Source organism: Portunus trituberculatus, chromosome 23, assembly GCF_017591435.1.
Source record: "Portunus trituberculatus isolate SZX2019 chromosome 23, ASM1759143v1, whole genome shotgun sequence".
NCBI lineage: Eukaryota > Metazoa > Arthropoda > Malacostraca > Decapoda > Portunidae > Portunus > Portunus trituberculatus.
This window is the reverse complement of record NC_059277.1, coordinates 6,062,501-6,080,000: the sequence shown is the minus strand read 5'-3', so window position 1 is coordinate 6,080,000 and position 17,500 is coordinate 6,062,501. Positions and strand designations below refer to the sequence as shown.

Below are 17,500 nucleotides of genomic sequence, written 5' to 3'. Positions count from 1 at the left end.
TGCCAGGGACTGTTGGCGCGCCGCCTCGGGCACCTCCAGGTCCATGGAGAGGTGGTGGGCGGGGGAGGCAGGCTCGTGGGGCCGCAAGGCGCTCGCTCCGCCCAGCGAGTCTGAGCGTTCCCTGAAGGAGAAGCTTCGCTGCGGCACGAAACTTCCGTCAGGCCTTTGTGCGACGCGCCGCGGCGCCCGCACTGCGTCCCCAGGGAGTGCCGGGAGTGTCGGCAGGGAGGGAAGGCCCGGGAGGCGGGGCAAGTTAGCGGCGTTCCCTGGCGGCGTGCTGCTGCCCAGGTGGAACTGTACCGCCTCAGCGCGGCCCGTCACCACCCGCTGCTGCATCTCGCGGGACGTGGTGCGGGACACCTTCCAGGAGCACGAGGCCGCAGCCCCGGTGGCCCCCGGGGACCCTGGGGGCTCCTCCAGGATGACCAGTCTCTGCGCCACGATTGGGGGGCTGCTCCCCGGCCAACGGGGCCACCGCACACACTTGGCAGCCGGCCACACCCACGGCCGGGCGACACGGAGGAGGAGGAGGAGGGGGAGGAGGAAGAGGAAGAGGAAGAGGAGGAGGAGGAGGAGGAGGAGGTGGAGGAGAAGGAGGAGGAGGAGCAGGAGTGAAGGTGAGGCGGTGGAGTTGGGAGGAGCACGTAGGCGACACAACACTCGGCGCAGCCACGTGTGACGCGGTGCGCACCTCGCAGGGCGGGTCGAGCGTGCCTTCAGTGGCAGGAGTGGGTGTTGCTGTCCCTCACTCGGATACGACCCATCGCGGCGGCGGTGGTGGGCCTCGGCCGGTGGTCGTAGCGGTCATCACGTTGTCGACAATGTTAGTCTGGGATCAATATGGGCTGGTGTGTGAGGGCGTGCGGGCGGGCCACTGGCGGCGTGTTGTGCTGGGCCGGTGGTTGTGGTTGTTGTGAGGGCCGGCGGCCCCGCTGGCTGGCTCCTGGCACCACCAGTACCCGTGCACGTCACAGCCTCTCGCTATCACGCAAACACTATTCTCGGCGCCGCATTGCCCGCGTGGGGCGAGGGTGGCTGCCGCTGCTTCGGTGCCCGCAGCTTTCAGCCGGACCTCCTGCGCCACGTGTCCCCCTCGCAGGACGCTCCCGCCGCCGCCGCCACGACCTTGATACGCGTAACACGCAGACCCGGACTCTGTGGGTTCTCACACCCGACTGAGGAAGCGATGCCGCGACAGAGATGCGCGGGGGCGGAGGCGAGGACTGGTGGCCACAGCGTAACGCCAGCTCGCCGCCTCAGGCCTGGCGGCTCACCTAATGTATTCCTCCAACATAACAAGAAATCCACACCTCCACCAGTCTGCGCCTTTCCCTCGTCTCGCTAAGCGCCACTCGGCACTCGACGGCAGAACACACCACACGAGCACAGTCTGTCCTGGCTAGTTTGTAAGTCAGGCAGCCAGTCAGTCAGTCATGCTCCTCGCGCCAGGGTCAGGCTGAGTGAGGGTGGCGCAGTGTGGCGGGTTCAAGTTCCTCGACCTTGTTACTCCGCGCGGTAATCGATCACGACGCGAAACAGCTCGCGTGATGCTGCCACTCGCGCCCGGTCACTCTGGTTGGGGAATGGGAGGCGGCACATGGGAGGGAGAGAGGGAGGGGAGGGAGGAAGGAAGGAAGAGTTAGCAAGGAACGCCAGGAAGGAAGGAAGGTAAGTAGAGAAGGGGACAAGAATGAAGGGGAGCGATAACGCGTACCGGTGACGAATGACTAAATATAAACGCATAGCAGAGATGCCGCCGCCGCCTCACCTCCACCGCCGCCGCCGCCACTACTGCTGCTGGTACTGGTGCTTTTGTTATTGTTGAGGTGGGGAGTTTGAGCCCCGAGAAAACCAAGTGAAGTAGAGAGAGAGAGAGAGAGAGAGAGAGAGAGAGAGAGAGAGAGAGAGAGAGAGAGAGAGAGAGAGAGAGAGAGAGAGAGAGAGAGAGAGAGAGAGAGAGAGAGAGAGAGAGAGAGAGAGAGAGAGAGAGAGAGAGAGAGAGAGAGAGAGAGAGAGAGAGAGAGAGAGAGAGAGAGAGAGAGAGAGAGAGAGAGAGAGAGAGAGAGAGAGAGAGAGAGAGAGAGAGAGAGAGAGAGAGAGAGAGAGAGAGAGAGAGAGAGAGAGAGAGAGAGAGAGAGAGAGAGAGAGCGGAACAGGAAACGCTCACGAGGATACAAGGAACTTATGCTTGACTCTGACAACCTTCCCCACTCCTCCCCTCCCCACCCCACCCAGCGCCACATACTGCCTCCCTGTATGCATGTGAACGCCTCTATCTACCTTCCTCTTCTCCACTTACCTCTCCACGCCCACCGCATCTCACGCCCTCCCGCCAGCCAGCCGCCCTCACACCCTCCCTTAACCAATCCCTTAACTTTCCAACCCAAGCTTTAATTAAACTCATATTTCCACTCACTAAAACACGAGATGCAATAATAATGTACCTTAATTCCTCTCCTAGATGCTCTTAACCCTGTTCCTAGCCCTCTCTCTCTCTCTCTCTCTCTCTACCCACAATAGTTACGTCAGTATATAAAGATGTTTTGGAGTGTTTAAGGTTGCTTTGAAGTGCTTTGGGGTGTTTTAAGGATGTTTTGGAATGTTTTGGTGTGATTCGGTTTGTTTTAAGGATGTTTTGGAATGTTTTGGTGTGTTTTGTAGAGTTTTAGTGTGTTTTGGTGTGTTTTAAGGATGTTTTTGGAGTATTTTGGTGTGCTCTGGTGTGTTTTGAAGTGTTTTAGAGTGTTTTGGTGTACTTTGGAGTGTTTTGAAGTGTTTTAGAGTGTTTTGGTGTGTTGGTGTGTTTTGAAGTGTTTTGGTGTGTGCAATAGTTACGAATTACTGTATATAAAGGATATATTGGAGTGTTCTAAGGATGTTTTGATGTACTTCCTTTCCTAGATACTTTAACCCACGTCCTTCTCCCTCTCTCCCTCTCAATCTCTGTCTCTACGTGCACTAGTTACGAAACACTGTATATAAGGCGTGCACGTGAGGAGGGAATGGCGTCAGAAGCACACCCTCTCTGCACGACCAATAGCGGCCATCCTCATCCCCTTCTTCGCTGTCACATGAGCCAATCAGTGCACGGGACACGTTACGCTCCCCTGGCGACACTCACTACTCTGACATTCCTACGTACGAGGCTGCTGCTGCTGTGGTGGTGGTGGTGGTGGTGGTAGTGGCGGTTAAAAAAATTCAGGTGACGTCACTCTGTCAGGCGCCCAGTCAGTGATGTCCCAGCCTGACTCACTCCTGGGACACGTACACTGACTCACACGTTACTCCTTGCATTGTGATAGCTTGGTTGACTCCTTATTGGTTGTTCTTCGTTTTCTTTTTTTATTTCTTTTTTTTTTTTTGCTTTTTTCCTTCATTTTTTTTCGTCTTTTTCGTCTTCGTCCTCTTTTTCTTGTCCTTATCAACCGTTTTTTCTATTGTTTCTCGTTGTTTTTGTTTTATTTTCTGTTGTATTTGTGAATTATTGAAGTTTTTTTTATTCCTTCATTGATATTCGGTCCACTGTAACACACACACACACACACACACACACACACACACACACACACACACACACACACACACACACACACACACACACACTTCCTTGACACTGAAGGAGTTAAAAAGATCAAACACAGATAAACTCCGTGTGATAGAAAACGAGGAACAAAGATGACATTAATTCCTCTTCTTTCTGATGCCCCTGCTTGATAAATACTCTTGTTATCAATTTACTTACCAGTATTTCAGTATTCTTAGTAGTTCATACATAGACGAGACGTGTTTATGATGTGTTTGATCGATATATACCCTCCTTAATAACCCCTTCAGTAGTGGGGCACATTTTTACCTTGAGTTTTGGGTGTGAGTAGACAATTAGGATGGGTGTCTAGAGATCAGAAGGTTAATGGCCACCGTCTTTACTATTTCAGTCCCCAAATGAGTTTCTGAAGCTGTATAAAACCACCAAATATTAATCTGAATAAATATGAAAACACGTCATGGTACTGAAGAGATTAACCCATTTAATACTGGGATACATTTTCACTTTGAATTTTAGGTGTGATTAGAACATTTAATTTACATTAGGATGGGTCTCTAGAGGTCAGAAGATTAATGGCCATCGTCTTCCCAATTTTAATCTCCCACATGAGTTCTTGATGCTCTATAGTCACCAAATAAATATGAAAGCACGTCATGGTAGTGAAGACATTAGCCCCTTCAGTATTGGGACGCAGTTTTACCTTAGTTTTGGGTGTGATTTCATGATTTCATTTGCATTAGGAAGAGTATATGGAGGTCAGAAGATTAATGGCCTGAGTCTTGACTACTTTAATCCCTCACACTAGTTTCTGAAGCTGTATAAAGTCATCAAATAGTAAGCAGAAGGAATATAAAAACACGTCATGGTACTGAAGGGGTTAAGCAATGGCAAGACGTGTTTATGGTGTGCTTGCTTGATAAATACCCTAGTTAGTTATTCTTTCACAATCTCTTCAGTGTTCAGTAGTTTGGACACTGGCAAGACGTGTTTATGATGCGTTAGATCGATAAATTCCCTTGTTAGTCATTCTTTCACGATTTTTTAATATTTTTTTAGGAGTTTAGACACAGGCGAGACGTGTTTATGATGCGTTTGATTGACAGATATTTAGGTAGTGGCAGGACTTGTTTATAATGTGTTAGATCGATGAATACCCTTAACTATTTTTTTTTTTATGATTTTAGTTTTCTTCATCGTTTAGACACTGGCAAGACGTGTTTATGATGTGTTACTTTCTTTACGATCATCTTAGTTTTCTTCGTAGTTCTGACACAGACAAGACGTGTTTATGAAGTGCCTGCAGGAGAGGAAAACAAGGAAAAAAAAAAAAGCAGAATGTCCTCGTTCGTTGTTCCCTCAGCCAAGACAAACGCCTCACAACTCCAGCTCTTTGCACACTTCCTTACTTTTTACTTGCATATTTTCACATTTAGAGCTGACTTCCTCCGCGCCCGACACTCACTTTCATATTGGCGTTCACCTCATACAGGACTGCCACACACACACACACACACACACACACACACACACACACACACACACACACACACACATTTCCCCACACTAACTAACTCTCTATCTCTTCAGTACCAGGACGCGTTTCCATATTCATTCTGGTTACTATTTTGGTGATTCTGTACAGCTTCAGAAATTCATGTTGAGATTAGAATAGTAAGGAGTCTTGACATTAATCTTTTGTCCCCCATTCACCCTTCCTAGTATCAATAAAATGGCATAATCGTACACAAATTTAATGGTAAAAATGCGTCTCAGTATTAGAAGGTTTAATTTCTTTGGTAGCAGGACGAGTTTCCATATTCATTCTGGTGAGTATTTGGTGATTTTGTACAACTTCAGAAACTTATGTGGAGATTAGAATAACAAGATTCCGGGTATTAATCTTCAGGAAGGGTCTATGGAGGTCAAAAGATTAATAAAACGGTCTATTAATACAAAATCTTGTGGCAAAAATGTGTCTCAGTATTGAAGGATTTAATCTCTTTAGTACCAGGACGGGTTTCCATATTCATTTTACTTTCTACTTGGTGATTATATTAAGCTTCAGAAACTTATGTGGGGATCAGAATAGTAAATACTCCTGTCATTAATGTTTTGATCTCCATAGACCTTTCCTAATGTTAATAAAATGGTCTATTTATACACAAGTCTCATGGTAAAAAAAATGCGTCTCAATATTGAAGGGTACGTATATTATGACATTATAATTAACATCCCAGCATCTCTCTCTCATCTTTTCAGTACGAGGACGTGTTTTCATATTCCTTCTGTTTACTATTTGGTAATTTTGTACATCAGAAACTTGTATGGGGATTGGAATAATAAAGACTCTGGCCATTGATCTTTCTGACCTTCATAGACCCTTCCTAATGTTAATAAAATGACCTATTCATGCACAAAAATCAAGGTAGAAATGTGTCTCAGTACTGAAGGGGTTAATAGATCTTTAACTCAACTCTCTCTCTTTATCTTATCGTTATTCTTGCCTCATGTATACTTTCAAATTAACTTAACTCTTTTATTGTGTTTCCAGATTAAATTTACTCTGACAATCTAATCAGCGACAAATTCATGATTCCTTTACAATTTCACGCTTTTCTTTAAGTTTTCATATACTTTCAAATTAACTTTTTTTATGCAAGAGGGAAAAACTGACCGAGGGGCAATATAAAACGAAAAAAAAGGTCCACTTAGATGCCAGTCCCTTGTACGTCCGAGAGAGTTGGCCAAAAGAAAGATATAAAGGTCTTGAAACCTCTCTTAAACTCATGTGTGTTTTAAGATTATCATTAACTTCCTAAACCTCTAATTCTCATTTTTACAACAATAGATCCCATGAAAACACTCAACACACTTCCTTATTCCATTAAGTATATATCCTTTTAACATTCATTAATATTTTAGCTCCAAACTCTCATTTTTACTTCCCTAACATATTCCCTCACTCTTTTTTACGTGAATTATGGCAGTATAATTAATTCTTTGCTTAAAACTCTCATTTTTACTCTCCAAACACTCTTTATACTAAATTATGGCAGTATAATTAATATCTCAGCTTCGAACTCTTACTTCACTTCCCTAACACACTTTCTCTCTCTCTCCGTTACGTATATTATGACATTATAATTAACATCCCAGCATCTCGCTCCCACTTTCGCGGCAACAGTCTCTTCCTCATCCTCACAAATAAACTTCCTTGTTTTTTGTCTGTTCAGTCTGACGCGAGCGTAAACTTGTTAAGCTTACAACACATTTTTCTTTTTTCTTTTTTCCTTCTTTTTTTTTTTTGCACCAACTAAATCTTTATAATCTTCTCACATTTCTAACCTTTCTGTTATTTTTTTGGTTTATTTACTCTGTGTGTGTGTGTGTGTGTGTGTGTGTGTGTGTGTGTGTGTGTGTGTGTGTGTTCTTACTTTGTAAAGGCCAAACTGATTCTCACAGTAACAGTAGGAACTTAGAACCCCACTCACTCACCCACCCACCCACACACACACACACACACACACACCCCAGTAACAACAAACACAAACAACCTTTAATCACACTCACACACTCTCAGGAAACCACACACAAACACACGAACCCACAAAACAACTCGTAAATCCCACAATTTCTGAGAACAACACACACACACACACACACACACACACACACACACACACACACACACACACACAGACTTTCACGCACACATACACTAACTCACCCGCTTCGCACATCTCTCTCTCTCTCTCTCTCTCTCTCTCTCTCTCTCTCTCTCTCTCTCTCTTGGCTTCGTACACAGCTCCCCTCCTCGCCCCTTCTCGCCACACTGAGAGCCAAAGACTGCCTCGGACTTTATATTAGGAAGACTAAACGCTCGCTTATTAGTCTCAAATAGGTCTACTACTACTACTACTACTACTACTACTACTACTACTACTACTGCTGCTGCTACTGCTACTATTGATGATGATGATTGTTATGGTTATGGTTGTGATGGTGGTGGTGATGGTGATATATCTATTAGTTCTATTGATAATGTTACTACTACTATTCCTATTACTACTACTACTACTACTACTACTACTACTACTACTACTACTACTACTGCTGCTGCTGCTGCTGCTGTTGTTGCCACGTCTACAAACAAGAAAAGAATATATCTCCTCTTTCTCCTCCTTTTCCTTCTTTTCTCCTCCTCCTCCTCCTCCTCCTCCTCCTCCTCCTCCTCCTCCCTTCTCCTCCTCCTCCTCTTCCTCCTCCTCGGTGTGGATAAATGGGAAGAAAATATGAGAAATCGATACCAGACCTATTCTCTCTCTCTCTCTCTCTCTCTCTCTCTCTCTCTCTCTCTCTCTCTCTCTCTCTCTCTTGTCAACATCACCACTACCAACTTGAAATGAATGCAAGACACGGTTTAAAAAGGAAACTTCCAATTCAAACAACTTGGTGGAAGTGAAATTAAATCAATGAAACAGGAAAAAAAAAAAAAAAATGAGATTCTCGAAAAAAAAAAAAAAATGACGGATAAATTCACGATCAATAACCTAAAAAAAAAAAAAAAAAAAAAAAAACGTAAAGAGAAAAAAAGAATGAAATAAGATGGGACATATATACCTGAAATGGAAAACCTGAAATTGATAAGCCATACAATATCCAAACATGTGATAATAATAACAGTAATAATAGTAATAATAATAATAATGATAATAAAACTTACCACTTACCTTGTCGCGTCCACGTAATAGTAGAAACAACAATGATAATAAAAGAACGCTAAAAAAAATGTTAATTGCGATGGTAAGTAATAATAGTAGTAATAGTAATAGCATAAACATACGGTCAAAAAATGCACTACTAGCTAATAATGGCAATAATAAGATAACACTAACGTAAGTCTATGTTATCGAGGTAGCGGGGAGGGCAAGCTGGAGTGGAGGGAGGGAGGGGAAGTAATAGTGAAGGAGTGAGGGAGTGAGTGGTGACCGTCTTCTGAATCACTCCACTTCAACATGACTATATTCGAAGGCTTCTCTTGAAATTACACGCCTTTTTTGAGTGTTTCTGTAGTTCGAGTGACAGATTAACAAGGTTTCCACATTATTAACACAAGAAACACTCTCGAGAATCCGGCAAATAATCTCTGTGGCGTTTAGAATTATGAAATCATATGGTTTATGAGTTTTGGAGTGTTCCTGTGGTTTGAGTGACAGATCAACAAGATTTATATTATATTTTACGGTTCTAGTGATAGATTAACAAGATTTCAACAATATTTTACAGTTCTACCGACAGATTAACGAGATTTCAACATTATTTTACGTTTATAGTGATATTAACAAGATTTTAACGTTATATTACCGTTCTAGTGACAGATTAACAAGATTTCTACTATATTTTACGGTTCTAGTGACAGATTAACAAAACTTCATTATTTTACCGTTCTAGTGACAAATTAATAAGATTTCAACGATACTGACAGGAGAAACACTCTTAACAACCCAGTTAGTCATCTCTGTGGATCTGAAAAATTGTTACACGGGTGTCTATGGATTATTGATATGAGAACCCCGCTAATCATCTCTCTGGCCTTGAAGAATTATGAAGTTACACGAGCTTTTATGGATTACTGACAGGAGAAACACTCTTTAGATCCTCGCTAGTCATCTCTGTGGCCTTGAAGAATTATGAAGTGATACAGAGAGGAGAAACAGTCTTGAGATCACGGCTAATCAGTTCTGTGGCCTTTGAAAATAGTCGTGGTGAGAGAGGGAAGCGTTTCTGAACACGGCCCGAACTGCACTGGCGGGCTGGGGGGAAGTGAGGGAGGTGACTGAGGTGGGGTGAGGGAGTGACGTTTGTGTTAGTGTGGGAGAGAGGACTGGAGGGCTGGTGACTGGGGAACTGGTGAACTGGGGCTGTGGGACTGGGGGAACTGGTGAACTCGGGGACTGGGGGAACTGGTGCACGGGAGCTCATTTGATTTTAGTGTCTTAGTCTTAAATTTTTTTTTTTTTTAATTAACCTCTCCCTATTCTTGTCCTTCATCTTAATATCATTCCTTCATTAACCTTTCACTATTCTTGTTCTTCCAGGTGCTATAATCTCACTGTTTCATTATACTTTATCGTCTTTTTTTTTTAATTATATTCTCTCTTTAGTTTTATCACTATTTTTTATATAACCTGTCACTACTTCGTCACTATTCTTGCTCTTTTCGGTGCTGTAATCTCACTGTTTCATTACTTTATCGTCTCTTTTAATGGCATTCTCTTTATTTCATTATTTCCATCACTTTTTTTTTTTCTCATCTTTCCGAGTATCTTAATATCACCCTTTAGATAACCTGTCACTATTTTGCCACTATTCTTGTTCTCTTTGGTGTTGTAATCTCACTGTTTCATTATACTTCATCTTCTTCCTTTAACAATATTCTCTTTTTTATTTTCATCACCATTTTTATCTTACCGAGGATCTTAATATCTTACTTTAATTAACCTGTCACTATCTTGCCACCATTCTTGCTCTCTTTGGTGTTGCTCTCTCACTATTTCTCACATTTTCTTTGCGTCTTGTTCTCGCTCCTCGTTAACTTTACACCATCACTGCCTCTCTTATTATCACTATCTCATCAACTTTTTTATAATTTTCGTCTAAGTATGCGCATTTCATTGTCCTATTACTTCATCATACTTCTTGTCTCGTTTATTTTCATCATTAATTCCTCCTCCCCTTCTTCTGAGCGCTTTTTTCTCACTATTTATTAATTTCACAGTCTGTCTTTTTTAACGTTTCAGTCTCACTATCTCATTTATCTACCTTCCCTCTTGTTTCTCGGAGTGTTTCAGTATCACCATTTCATTAATTTATCACGGTTTTCTTTTTCTAGGCATTTAATTTTAGAGCTTGGTTAATTTCATCACTATTCGTGTCTTTCAGATTCTATTTTAACTGTGCAATGAACGTAATATCTTTCTCCTTTTTTTATTTTTCCTTTTTTTCCATCACTCGTTTAACATTTCTGTCACTACTCTTTATTTATTTATTTATTTTTTACTTTGTTCTGTTTATAAATCACTAAGGCTTTAATTGAACTTCAGAATATGTAAGCACTTTTCTATGTCTTTTTACTCTCGCTCTCTCTTATATCGCTGGTGGGTCACTCAAGTATATGAAATGTAACCTTTCCCAACACTATCAATGCAACAGTTCCATACTTGACACTTTTAACGTTATGGACTTCTCACCTTCTTTTGTTTCCACACTTCTAAACACTCGAGAGCAGAATCAGAGAAGCATTATCCCCTTCAGTACCAGGACGCGTTTCCATATTCATTCTGCTAAGTATTTGGTAATTTTATACAGCTTCAGAAACTCATGTGGGGATTAAAATAGTGAACACTCTGGCTATTAATATTCTCACCTCCATAAACCCTTCCTAAATGGTCTAATACGCAAATCTCAAGGTAAAAGTGTTCCAGTACTGAAGGGGTTAAATCTTTCTCCACTGCATAACGGGAGGGTAGAGCAAATTCAGTCTGTTTTGTACAATAATTATTACATACTCCTCAGTTTCTATTGTTTTCCTCGTTAATCTGGACCAGTCGAGCGATTAACCATTCCTAACACATCTCTGCAGTATTGTCTGGCACTATTACAGTCCTCTATCACGTATTCCAATCTCTTTCATGTTTTGTCTTGTAAAGTTTCTCTACTGAATCCTTTCCTTTGCTTATACTCGTTCCGTCTTTCTAGCATTCAAACGTAACACTTTAGTACTGTATTATCTTGCATCTTATACAGTCCTCGCACTCCATTCTCACGTTTTCTTTTGTTAATCTTGTTTTTCTACTCTTTTCCTACTCTTATAGTCTTTCTAGCACTCAAACCAACGTCAAGTGTGTAACCTTTCCTCACACTATCCTGCAATCGCTGCCTTGCATAATCCTCGCATTCCAGTCCCACGTTCTCCCTTGTTAATCTTGTTTTTCTACTCTTTCCCTTCGCTTATACAGTCTTTCTAGCACTGAAATCCATGTCAAGTGTGTAACCTTTCCCTTCACTTGCTGCAGTAGATTGTCTTGCACCTTTTACAGTCCTCGCACTCTAATTCCACGTTTTTGTCTTATTAATCTGGTTTTTCTACACTTCCCTTCGCTTACTGAGTCTTTCTTGCATTCAAACCCAAGTCAAGTGTGTAACCTTTCCTAACACTTGCGGCAGTACATTGTCTTACACCTGATACAATCCTCCAACACGCATACAAATCCCACATCTTGTCTTGAGTATCTGGTGACAAGTGCGCGGCAGCCTCACCAAACACGCTGCTGCTTATCCCTTGATCCACAGGTCCTGGCCGCGGCATTCACAGCATATCTTAGTGGCGAGAATCTCTTCATTGTGGAGTCAACGGTGCGCTCCTTTCTTGTGTGGCATTAATAATTCCTGGCGCCCCCTGATGCGAAGGTCACCGCCTTTGTAAACAAGACTTGCTGCTGTTGTGACTCAGTGTACAAGGCAAGACAGGTACATAATGGAACGAGTCTTGTGTGTTTCCCCGCTACTGGAGTTTTCTGTGGCCATTACTCAGCATCTCGACTCGTTTGCGGCTTGGACAAAACCTGTGTATCATTGTTCAAGTATCTTACGTGGTATCGTGTGTTGCTGAATCTATTTGAGTTATGCCTTTAAAAAATTCATCGTTTTCTCCAACAGAGCATCAGAAAACGTGTCAAATAAGAGGGACTATGTCATACTGAGATGCCTAGGATGCAACACGCGGCGAAATGGCAGCGACTCTAAGGTAAACTATCCAGAAAATGTTAATGGAGGTAGCAGTGATCGCCAGGGATGTTTCTAGCCACTGAACAGACCACGAGCCATGTCTAGTGTGGCTGGAGCTCCCGCAAGTCAGGTTCCGCTGTGTTGCACTCTGTTCTGGGACAACGTAGCCACTGTCGGGGCCAAAATACTCAAGGTTAGGCTTAAAAATAGAGCCTCTACTGATCGGATCGGACCTAACGACGCCACTGGGTAGAAACAAAGAGAAGGGATGCCGTCAGCTAACAAAGTAATGACGAAAAAAACAACACTAAAACAGAACAAGAAAATCAAAGGAAAAAACTCACTAACAAGATCGCACGTGACAAGACTAATTTACTGACATCCCTTACTCTTAGCCACGTGTCAAAGAGAAGGAGAGACCGTCAGCTAACAAAGTACTCGCGCTTCGTGGGACAAAAAACAGGAAATCATAGCAAAAAAAATAGCTATAACATTTCTCACTAACAAGATCGCACGTGACACGAGTAAAGCTAACAAAATACTCGCGCTTCATTACAAAAAAAAAAAAAAAAAAAAAAAAAAAAATAAATCCTCATTAACAAGATCGCACGTGACAAATCTTACTCACTTTCCCTTTACTCTTAACCTCATGTAAACAGAACCACGGCTACAAATCAGCATGACATCCCCAACTATAGTCTGCATGGCTCCACTACCTACTCAGGCAGGCAGCATGCGAGATGGGCAAGAACTGGCGGGCTGCGACTCTCAAGGCACGAGCAGAGCCTTATGGAGCCTTACTACTGACTACGAGGATCAGCGGGCGCTCAATGCAGGAAGGAATCAGGGAACAGGTCAAGCAGTGTAGCCTCCGTCCAGCCACGAGGTAATGCTTTCCATGCTTTATAATGTTAATGGTCTAATATTGTAATGGTCTTAGTGTTAATGGTTCTAGTGTGGCTGGACGGGGGTTAGGCAACTCAATAGGTGCTGTGAGAAGCGAAGAGTAGTAAATAGTGCATGAATACAGAAAGAAGGGAAGGAAGGATAGGTAGAGAGGACAGACTCACATCGGCTTGTCGTCATTAGCCCCACGAGACTCGCTCAAGGTGGCCAACATAACTCGTGACCTGCAAATAGTGACACAGTTAGGCGCCACCACCGGAACAGTTGGCAGCTCTGACGGCGCGAAGGCAGAGTGGGAGAACAGGGAGGTGAGAAATGAGATAAAATGAGATTGTTTCAGTAGCACCACATTAAAGAGAGAGGGGGGGGGAGGTTGAGGGGGTCAAGAACAAATATTGGTACAAGAAACAGTGGAAAAAAGTCTGGAAAAATGTGACTACGTATTGTTTTTCTCTCTCAAGTCAAGAGGAACTAGGAAAAAATACACCAGGAACCCGATCCATTGAAAAGACACTGACTGGAATGGTGATGATAAAAAAAAAGAGAAAAAAAAGGGAGAAAAATATACACATGAGAAACAGTGAACAACCAAGTCAGGTCACAATATATATAGAAGTGTGCAAGAGATTCACTCATCATGTTTTCTCCCTAACTTACACCTTACACAGCGAAACAATATACACACAACACACATACATACACACGCACACATACCGACACTCGTCCCCCCCCCCCCGGGAAAATACACACACACACGTACACACATACATACACTGATGAGGAAACCACGAAGAGGGAGGCATTTGGCTAGACACACTGCTATAAATACACTTACACTCAAGACTCAAGACCCACAACTCTATATAAAGTGACAACATTTAGGAAAACAAAGGAAGCACACACACAGCAACTGACTGGCGCCAAGTGAACACCAAGCTCAGGCCATCGCTTCAAACTCAACACGAGATTCAATGCGCCAGTCCATCCCATCAATACCCTCTGCAGCGCAATTTAAAAGGTTCCAATCCCACAAGAGAAGGTTTGATCCTCTTGCTCAGTGCCAGCCAGGGTGTTTGGTGCTTTGCTTGGTGTTTGGTGTTTGGTGCTTGATTCGTGTCTGACTGGCTGGACTGGACTGTCATGGTGCTCTACAGTCTAGCACTCCAAGCCAAAGGTTCTAATGCTACTGAGGTCCCTGAGTGAGTGAGGCAGACCAACACCAGGAGGTTTAGTTCATGTGCATTTGTTGTCACCACCACCACTGTACACACACGCACACGCACACACACACACACACACACTACTCACCCCTCAGAAGCAATGGAGGAGTTCCGAGACATGCTCTTCGGTGACATCTCGAAGTCAGAGTCACTTCGGTAGAGGAAGCTTTCCCTCCGCTGGGGAAAGTTCTGCAGGACGAGCCCCGCCGAGGGGGAGGTCCCGTCCAGGGGGCTGCGGCCTGGGGACGTGCCATTCTCCACGTCAAAACTGCAAACACACAAACAACACACATCAATATTTGTATCCTGAATATGAGGTAACAGTATCTTATTGCCTAATATATCTAAATCGTAACCCCTTCAGTGTTGGAACGCATTTTTACCATGAATTTTCATTATGATAAGACGCTTTTGCATTACGACAAGTCTATGGAGGATTAATGGCCACAGTGTTCACTGTCTTAATCCCAACAAAATTTTCCAAAGCTTTACAAAATCGTCAAATAGTGAAAAGAATGAATATGAAAAACACGTCATAGCACTGAAGGGGTTGAGTTAATTTGCAATTTTTTTTTATCTAATGAAATGCCAAACAAATAGATAAGAAAACATGTGATTAGGGATTTCTTTTTGTCGTTTTTCCGAGGGTATGAGGCACTTACAACTACAACGAACACTGGTCAACCCTACATACACAACACTATACATTTCCTAGGAACACAAGTCACCGCCTAAGAATTTACGTTTTCTTCAAGCGCCATCGACAGAAAACTGTCTGTTTTATGGGTGGCAAAACCATTATTTAGGAGAGCGCCTTCTCGCCCTCAGCTAGACAGACGCTCACAACCTCCCTGTCCCCACCCTCCCCCCACCACACCCTCCCGCCCATTGACCAAACAGACGACCTCCCTATCCACACCCCCGCCCCCCACACCTTCCCGCCCATTGACTCCCGCCGCAAACAATGGAATCCAATACCATAATGGAGGCGACTCATCTTCACCCCATTCAGCCTCTCATCACACGCATTGCAGAGCCGGATACAGAAGACACGTCCGGTTGTCTATCATTACTCCATCTCCCACTCCGGTCACCACACCACACGCAGCCACAATGCATAGAGGGTGCAGCTGACCAATAGCCCCTCCCCTCTCCTTCTCCCCTCTCCCCTCACCACATACGATACTGCTCCTCCTCATCCCTCTCCCCTCTCCCCTGCACTTACACTCACACGCCCTCTCACAGCTGTAGGAGAGTAGAGGATGCTATGAGGAGCCAATGAACCACGCCATCTTGCAACACACACACACACACACACACACACACACACACACACACACACACACACACACACACACACACACACACACACAGTTATTCTCTCTCTCTCTCTCTCTCTCTCTCTCTCTACATCCAATCCAATTTTTCCCCCAGATTACTGTAAGTTCGTATTTTAGACATATACTGTTATACTCTCCCTCTCTCTCCCTCTCCCTCTCTCTCTCTCTCTCTCTCTCTCTCTCTCTCTCTCTCAGTAACCCTAGCTAACCCTAACCTTCCCACACCTACTCCTCCTCCAGCTACGTCACACAACCCTGCCCAGTTCTGGTACTATAACATCCACCTCCACATTCACCTCCACTATAACTGGTCTTGCCTCCCATCCACTCCAGCCCCTTCCCGCTCCCTCCCGCACCGCTACGCCACACACCGCTAGGACCATTTGTGAGCCCCTCCCGCCTACCGCCTCCCGCCTCCCGCCTACTGCCTACTGCCCTGGAAGAAAGGCGGGAAGAAGTGGGTAGATGCGAGAAGGGAAGTGATGATTAAAGGTTCGCTGAGGCGGAGAAGAGAGAAAGCAGTGATGGTTTGTGAGAATCGGTGAAAGAGAAGACCGGGGAAGAGAGTAAGAATTGAGTAGATGAGGAGAGAAGGAAAAGTATAGAAGATGGAAACTATGATGATTTAACTGTACATCAAGACAAAGAGAGAGAAGAGGAGAGAGAAGCACAGGGAAAAGAGTGAGGATTGAATAGATGAAGATAGAGGTAGAAGGAGGAAAACTGTGATTAAACTGTAGATCAATAGAAAGAGAAAAAAGAGGAGAAGACAGAGAACAAGTGAGAGAAGAACAGGGAAAAGGAGGAGGAAAACTGTGATGCAGCTATAGATCAAGAGAAAGAGAGAAAGAAGAGAAGAGAACTACTGAGAGGGAAAAACAGGGAAAAGAGTGATAGATAGGTAGAAAAGAAGAGAAAAGAGAAAAGGTAAAAGAAGGAAAACTGTAATGCTTCAACGGTACACCAAGAGAAAGAGAAGACAAGAGAAGAAAATTATAGAGAGAAGAACGTGGAATAAAGTGAAAATTGAATAGATAAGGAGAGAGGAGGAGAAATAGAAGAAAACTGTGATTAAACTATAAGAGAAAGAGAAGAAGAGAACTAAAAAGAGAGAAAAGAAGAAACAACGAAAACAAACTGAAAATAGAGTAGAACAAAATAGAAGAAAAAAAAAGTGTGATGATAAGAGAGAAAAGCAGAGAGAGAGAGAGAGAGAGAGAGAGAGAGAGAGAGAGAGAGAGAGAGAGAGAGAGAGAGAGAACGTTAAGTAAATTAGAGGAAAAGAGGAGCAGGGAATGATAATAAAGAGACGAACATACAAATAGAGACAGAGAGAGAGAGACAGAGAGAAATAGGAAAAGAAAAAGAAAAAAAATCGATGTTAATATTGGTAAGTGGTATTGGAGAGAGAGAGAGAGAGAGAGAGAGAGAGAGAGAGAGAGAGAGAGAGAGAGAGAGAGAGAAAGTAACATAAAATAACAACAAATTAATGATCCGTCTAACTCACTCCGCTAATTATCACAGCTCAGAATGACACTTGACACGATTAGAACCAACGAAACACACTCGCAACACACTCCTACCCCCCTGCCCCCACCATTATCTCCTCCCCTCCTTCCCTCATCCCTCACCCTCACCACCTCCCACCTCCACCCCTCCCCAATGGCACAAGTCATCACGAGATAGAACCAACGTAACAC

The 17,500-nt window shown here is 43.7% G+C and overlaps 1 protein-coding gene across 6 annotated transcripts in view; it reads right to left on the bottom strand.

Moving 5' to 3' along the window:
• LOC123507691 (cAMP-specific 3',5'-cyclic phosphodiesterase-like) overlaps positions 1-17,500 on the bottom strand; it is a 617,094-nt gene that overhangs the window by 80,337 nt on the left and 519,257 nt on the right. For 5 of the 6 annotated variants that reach the window (XM_045260825.1, XM_045260827.1, XM_045260822.1 and 2 more), the window contains 2 exons: positions 14,549-14,728; positions 13,405-13,464 (listed from right to left, as the gene is read on the bottom strand). In XM_045260825.1, the coding sequence (XP_045116760.1) occupies positions 13,405-13,464; positions 14,549-14,728 (240 nt within the window). The remainder of the gene's footprint in view (positions 1-13,404; positions 13,465-14,548; positions 14,729-17,500) is intronic. The other variant, XM_045260823.1, reaches the window with a different exon arrangement.